The following is a 7,500-nucleotide window of genomic DNA, read 5'->3' on the forward strand; positions in this document are numbered from 1 at the left end:
TATATATAAAAAAAATAATAGAACTAGGGGAGATTACAAAGAAAAGCAAATAAGTTTTCTCTTGAAACTGTAGGTTGTATCCCTTGAATTGTTGACTGGAATCTGATGCGACACGTAAAATTGGTTTAAAAAAATAAAGTATACACATTAAAATTAATGTTAAACAAGTACAAACAGTATTTTGAGATGGTTATGGTTTTTGTGCACACGAGTGTTTGTGGAAGAGTGTGTGTTTGTATGAGAGTCTGTGTGTGTGTGTGTGTGTCTGTGTGTTTGTGTGTGTGTGTGTGTCTGTCTGTGTATGCACATGCACACGTGAGTAAAAAAAAAAAGAGAGAGAGAGAGAGAGAGAGAGAGAGAGAGAGAGAGAGAGAGAGAGAGAGAGAGAGAGAGAGATTCAGTTGGGCTAAGCCCCAACTGTTATAACAGAAGATGACTCATGGTTAAGCGGGGGCTCTCGTGGCCTAGAAGTTTAAGTGTTGGCCTCTCATTCAAAGGTCCCGGGTTCGAATACGGGTAGCGACCGAATAATGTTCTTCTCTAAAATTGTCTCTTTTCACCTCCTTTCCTGCTCTCTAGCAATGTTCTGTCGTCTGCTTTCGTCTTCACTTTCTGCCCCCCACCCCCTCACCTCCTTTGTCACGCCTCTGGGCTACCGACTCTTTCTGCAACCTTTCTACTGCTACTCCTTGGCTCCTTCTTACTGCTGTCTTTTAGCCACACCCTTGATCTTCTGGTAGGAAAAATCTACATCTAGCCTTCTCAGACAAGGGCCAAAAATCTTGGAGTGCAAGTTACGCCCCTTAAAGATTCCTTGGTGGTCTAAAATCGATTATAAGAGTATGCTTCGACTGCCACCCAGGCAAAATTCAGTTTCCTTCCAACTGAAAAAAGTTTAAAGTATCCCGCACGCTCATATGAGCTTATGCAGCTGCGGGAATCGTAAAGCATTTACCAAAAAAAAAGAAAAAAAGAAATCTATCATAATAATATAATGCAACATTATTAAGAAGGTAAGGCCCTATTCATCAGTTATGATATCTTTTCACGATACGGTAATTTTTATGACTGAGCCACAGCATTGTGTCACGACACGGTGGAATCAGGAGCTCGTCAATTTTGGGGCAATTGAGCGAAAGGTATCCTCTTAAAGCCTTGCTTTTGATGAAAAAAACCCATTTATCTTGGATACAAGTCAATATATAGGCAATTGAAGAAGGTGGGGGTTGCTTGGTATCCAGAGGTAAAATTAGCAAGAAAATGGCTGCAAAAGATGAGTTATTTCCTTAGCTTGAGAGTCTGTGGAAACTGAAAATTTACCTTTTGTATGCTTTTAATCAATGTTTTTCGGTAAAATTCAAACATAAATTATACGTTCTTGTGTGGGCATGAAAACGGTTGAGCCTAAAAGCCAAAATTTAAGAAAAATTCCCAAACCTGCGAAAAAATGCCAGTTTCTTGACTTTCATTATTTTGACAAGCGCATGATTTCACCACGCTGCCTCATTCCTCTGATTATTATAAAATCACAATCAACATTTGTGCTAGTAATCAAGACTTCTATCTAATTGATTCTAAATTGCAATGAAATTTTGTTGAATTATTTCTAAGTTTAGTCTTAGTACGAATTTTACGGCACTTGCAACACAATAAGGTCATACAAGTGCCAAAGATTAGAGGTGTTACAAGAAAGTAACAAATACAAAGAAGAAGGAGAGGAGATAGAGACGACAGATTTCTTATAGGAAAGAAGGAGTAAACCACACCAGAGCATTCGCCAACTTTTAATATTTCTTTTTGCAGTTCTCCACACATCAGTTTCCACTGATGACAGAACTTAAGGGATACATTCAAATTTTCTATAGATGGGAGGAGGAGAAGAAAGAGAAAAGGGAGACAGATGCAGAGCATGAAACAATACTGTACAAAAAACACAAAAGACATTTTCTGAACATTGACCTTTAACAGAGCACAAATTTAAAATATTTCAAATACAACTCTGCAAAATCGATAACAAATGATTTATTTCAACAAAGTGATAATGGATGTAGAAATAGCAAAAATTTATACAAGCACCTTTACCGCCATCCTAGAAAAAAATACAACTAAAAACCCTACGTTCGGTCAGTATGGGTTGGACAGCATTCAAGAATTCACAGTCACTGTCTCAGTGAGTTGATCCCACACACAATCGCAGACACACACATCACACACACTTTTTTTATACAAGAATCGTTTGTGATGGGCCATTGAAAAAAATAACGACCAACTTCATCAAATTTTGAGAATGAAAAACTGGAAAGAGAGGTTAAATATAGGCTGATTTGCAATGTAGGGGCAGGTATAATATAAACATACAGTCAAGCATGAATATCTCCATGTTCTGGGTTGAAAAATGTGTTCAAGAAATCCATGCTTCAAGCAAACTGTGATATATATGGAAGAAAAAAAAAAAGAAGGAGATTAAAGAAAATCAAGGAAAGAGACTGACTTTTCTTCCGCCATCAAGGAGGGAAAGAGCGAACGCCTTGGTCACTGCTGAAGCAAGAGAAAGGAAGAGAGTGGTGCTGGTGACCTTTATGGCTAAAAATAAAATGCTTTAATGTCAGATCCCAATCCCGACCATCTAACAAACACTGGTCAAAGCAGGCCGCACACCCTTCTTGGGGGGGCTCTCATGGCCTAGAGGTTAAGGTGTTGGCCTCTCATTCAAAGGTCCCAAGTTCGAATCCAGGTAGCGACCGAAAAATTTTCTTCTCTAAAATTGTCTCCTTTTACCTCCTTTCCTGCTCTCTCGCAATTTTCTGTCGTCTGCTTTCGTTTGCACTTTCTGCCCCCACCCCCTCCACTGGGCTCCTGACTTTTTCTGTAGCCTTTTTACTGCTATTCCTTGGCTCATTCTTACAGATGTCTTTCAGCCATATCCCTGATCTTCTGGTAGGAAAGATCTACACCTAGCCTTCTCGGACAAGGGCGAAAAATCACAGAGGTCTCATGAGCAAGTTGCGCACGTTAAAGATCCATTGGTGGTCTAAAATCGAAAAAAGTGGGCTTCGGCAGACACCTGGGCAAAATTCGAAATTTCCTACCAACTGTTTAATGTGTCCCGCACACTCATAAGACCTTATGTAGTTGCGAGCGCCGTAAAACACTTACCAAAAAGAAAAATCAACAAAAAAAAACCTTTCTTGTGAAATCACTAACCACACCTTCATGTTCAAACAACCACACACACACTTGTCCACAGTTTGCTGCAGAGACTTTCAAAGCCTTCGCAACCGCCTGGGATTTCAAACACATTACATCAAGCCCTGGCTACCCCCAATCCAAAGGACTGGCTGAAAAGACTGTCCAGACCGTCAAGCTCATCCTGGATAAAGCCAAAGCTGATAGCCGGAGTGCTATCCTCAGCATCCTGGAATACCGCACAACACCAGTGGATGGCACCACATCAATTGCTCAACTCCTCATGGGGCGACAACTCCGTTTGGTGTTGCCAGCCACCAGTCAACAACTGGAGCCAAAGCCTGTCAGCCACAGCGATTTTTTAAAGACGTAAATACCTCCAGAACAGGCAGAAGAGGTACCACAACCGCAATGCACATAATATGCTGCCACCAGTGGAAACAGGTGACCAAGTCCACATTCAGCTATCAAAAGGGGACAATTCGCAACCTGCTCAAGTCACCGCTAACTGCAAAACACCCCGATCATTCGTCGTTGAAACGAGCAACAGCCATACATACTGGCGCAACCGTCGTTTCATACGCCAATCAGCCCCGAAAAGAACAACGAATGAGTTAAGAAAACAAACATCAACACAAGTCGTCGAACCAACGACCTACGAAACAAGTGTGCACAACCCATACACCACAAGATCAGGACGTATCATACAGCCTCCACAAAAACTCGACATGTAGAGTTGCATTTAGAGGGTTAATTTTCAGTATTATGTTTATAGTGTGAAACTAGGACCTCAGCCTAACAGAAAGTTCAGTGCCCATGTCGGGAGTGTTTTCAGGAACAAACATGTACACAAAGTACATTAGATTAGACAACTACTTCAATAGAACATTCCGTGCCCGCGTCTGGGGAATTTTCATAAAAGATGGATTACTTAAAAATACACCATATATATACACCATTCGAAGTCTCTCTCTCTCTCTCTCTCTCTCTCTCCCTCCCTCCCTCCCTCCCTCCCTCTCTCTCTCTCTCTCTCTCTCTCTCTCTCTCTCTCTCTCTCTCTCTCTCTCTCTCTCTCTCTCTCCAGTAGTCTCCGCCTAAGATCCCACCGCTTACGATCTTGGTTCGCTTAATTAAGATCCCGCTGTTTTAAGAAAACAGAATTATACTATACAAAAGTCACCCCTAAGATCCCGCTCTGATTCACTCTGAAGGTCTACATTCGGCTAAGATCCCGCGTTTCAGATCTTAATTTGCGGAACAAAAACGCGGGTGGGACAGCCGATCAACCAAGAGTGAAAAGTTGAGATCAATAAACTGTCATTCGCGTCGAAGATCAGCCACTATCGTGAATGTGATCACATACATGTTGTAAAACTCGATGAAGCCATACAATGTTTGCCCCAGACGGGATCACACCGGGGTGTGAACTGACCGACACGTTTGTTTTCCCCACACATCGCACTCACACCTGAGCTCTCCCCCTAAACTGACATCACTCACTGGGTGGGTAGGGCCTACACGTTCGCTCCAGGCAGGATCACAATGAACTGTGAACTCTTCCCTGACCACTGCAGAAGTAGTCTCTACTCCAGAATTTGCGAGACAGATTGGGGGAGGGGGGGGGGGGGGGCTCGTTCAGAGATGGAAAGCTATAAATTTTCGACAGGTAAGGGCGAGGGGCAACTGGATAAGCGTAGATCTTGAGACTCATGATAGGATAATAAGTGAAAATGGCACGTCTCATCCCACTATGCACTGTGATAGGTCATCAAGGTTAACCACTCTTAGCTCGCCATACGTCATAAACCCACCAAGCGGTCACGTCAGTTCATTTTAGAGTGGAGGGAGACCATTTTATCGATTGTGAGCCTTAGCATGGGTCACCATAGATTCTCAACTGGGTTCGTCAGTTAAGATCCTGGTTCGCCTAAGATCCCGCATTTCCTTGCTCCCGAGCACAGGGATCTTAGGCGGAGACTACTGTGTGTGTGTGTGTGTATATATATATACATATATATATATATATATATATATATATATATATATATAAAATCTAAGGGAAACAACCCTAGATTTAAAAAAATGTTTTCTTGTGGTGAATGGCCTCTCTTGGGAGTTCCAAGATGTCTGCCCCCTAGGCACAGAGTGCCAATAAAGTTGTGTTTGATTACTCATTGTTCCTTGTCTATTAATTTGTTTGTGAGTCCCCATGAATGAGACGGTAACAAACGTAAAAAAGAAGAAGGTGAGATAAGGACGATAGATGTTTGATAGGAAAGAAGAAACAAACCCCGCCAGAGCACCCGTCAACCACTCATATCAATGCAGGTGCCCAAGAAAACAGTGCTGCCAGTACAAAGAAAAGAATTTAGCAGCTGAGCCTGGGAACTGCATACTGTTCCAGCTATCCACTCTCCTTGAATTCAAGTTAAGCCTGTTTGAGTTATCTCTGTACCACTGTAATTTCGTTTCAAATAAAGAAAATCAAATAAAAACGGAAAATGAAATGTCAGCTCTCCTGCGAGGTGAACTGTGCTGCCATTTTCCTCTGGACGTCTTTTGCCTTTTCGATTTGATCTTTGGTGCAATAGTCCTGAAAACAAACAAAACAGTAAGTGAGTCACATTGGTCATTTCATAATGTCATGCTCTCAAACTTTAAGTAACACACTAAGATAAAACCATGTGAGAGCGTAAATTACCGGTACAGCAATACAGTATAACCCAGATAGATCAAACACAGATTACTCAAAGTAACGCATCCGTCGAACTGTGCCTGTGGTCCTGTTTCTTCTTCTTCTTTATCTTTGTAAGAAAATTATCCGAAGCTCGAACACAAACACGGAAATGTAGAATTAATTACGTCTCTGTAGAGGTCGAAAACCAATACCCTTTGAGGTGCACTTGAGACAAAATAATAATAATTTTCAAAAAGGGAAAAAGACATGGACAGTAAAAGAGGCGGGGTAGGGCTGCATTGTTTCGCCATTGTGTTGTTGATTACTGTTGCGATATGCTTATCTTGTCAAATTGTTTATGTTTTGACAAATTTGAAAAGGCAGCGTTCCATTGGTGCAGACTAAAGACCGCTAACATTGCCCTGCGCAGTTAAACTGTCTTTGTATCGGTAGGCTCATTACCGATTGAACTCGAAAGCGTTGCTCATCGTGTTTCTCATTCTCAATAAGTCAATTTCAAATTCAAGTCAGTAGACATAGATCTAACCTATCTGATCTAGGATAATGGCCGAAAAAAAGAACAATCTATGATCCGACCCAATCTTTGTTGCTTGCCTTGATTTTTCTGACACAGCAAATGCTATAACACTGTTCACGTATCCCTAGAACTACGGATCCCTCGAACTACCAAGGCCAGTCCCAACGAATTCGAGCTATCCGTGTTATACTGTATATGAATAGCAGTGATTGATGGTATTTATACACTTGATGCCCTTATAAACAATTTTGATCATTTAGAAGAAAAGGAGCTTCAACTTCAATTTTGACCATGCCTGTCAGACGCGACCCAGACTTAGTGGGACACATGTAGACACCACTGCATCAGAAAGACGGAGATACTCTATTTACCCCCCCCCTCCCCCAACCTGGGCAGTGCCACTGACTGTAGTGTCTTTAGGCCATTCCCAAAGGGGGAACATTTCTCGTTCTAGCACAGTAGAATTGTAAATGGGCTGATTCATGTCACACTCATAACTGTGCCTGATCTACAACAGGGAACTGCTGCTTTTTCTTTCCTAATCCTTACTATTGTCATTTTCCTCTACTTCTTTTGTATGTTTGTCACTCTCTTGTGACCTGCTATTTCCGAGGTGCCTTGATAGTCGAAGCAGACCTTGTGATGTTGAAGCTAGAGAGGGGAGCAGAGTAAGTCGGATTCCTTGTAAAGACTTCTCAGTTGACACTCACCCCTTGATGCTCATATGACCGTATGCAGTTGCGAGCGCCGCAAAACCGTCTACTATAATAAAAAAAAATTTTAATTTTAATAGACACTCTGTAAAATATCTACCTGAAATGAGAATCAAACTCTTGAGTTTTGATTGTAAGGGGAAGAGCCTGACATTTGCACCAACAGATGCCAGTTGAACAGCAGTTACTTACTCTGCACACAGTGGAGTGTATCAATACATCATGGTCTTCTGCTAACGATTCTAATATATGTGAGGTAGTGTAGTGAAATCTGGCACTCGTCAAAATAATGAAATTCAAGTAACTGGCATTTTTCCGCAGGTTTGGGAATTTTTATCAAATATTTGGTTTTTGGCTCAACAACTTTGATTAAAGGTATAAAAGAT

General features: G+C 41.5%; 1 protein-coding gene across 1 annotated transcript in view; it reads right to left on the bottom strand.

Annotated features, from left to right (window-relative positions):
- Window positions 1-5,623: 5,623 nt before the first annotated feature.
- Window positions 5,624-7,500, bottom strand: part of LOC101862452 (armadillo repeat-containing protein 7) — a 7,985-nt gene continuing 6,108 nt past the window's right edge. Inside the window, exon 7 of the mRNA XM_005108889.3 lies at window positions 5,624-5,779. Coding sequence (XP_005108946.1) covers window positions 5,696-5,779 — 84 coding nt within the window. The 3' untranslated portion in view covers window positions 5,624-5,695. The remainder of the gene's footprint in view (window positions 5,780-7,500) is intronic.

The sequence above is a fragment of the Aplysia californica genome, unplaced genomic scaffold (genome assembly GCF_000002075.1).
Source record: "Aplysia californica isolate F4 #8 unplaced genomic scaffold, AplCal3.0 scaffold00731, whole genome shotgun sequence".
Taxonomy (NCBI): domain Eukaryota; kingdom Metazoa; phylum Mollusca; class Gastropoda; order Aplysiida; family Aplysiidae; genus Aplysia; species Aplysia californica.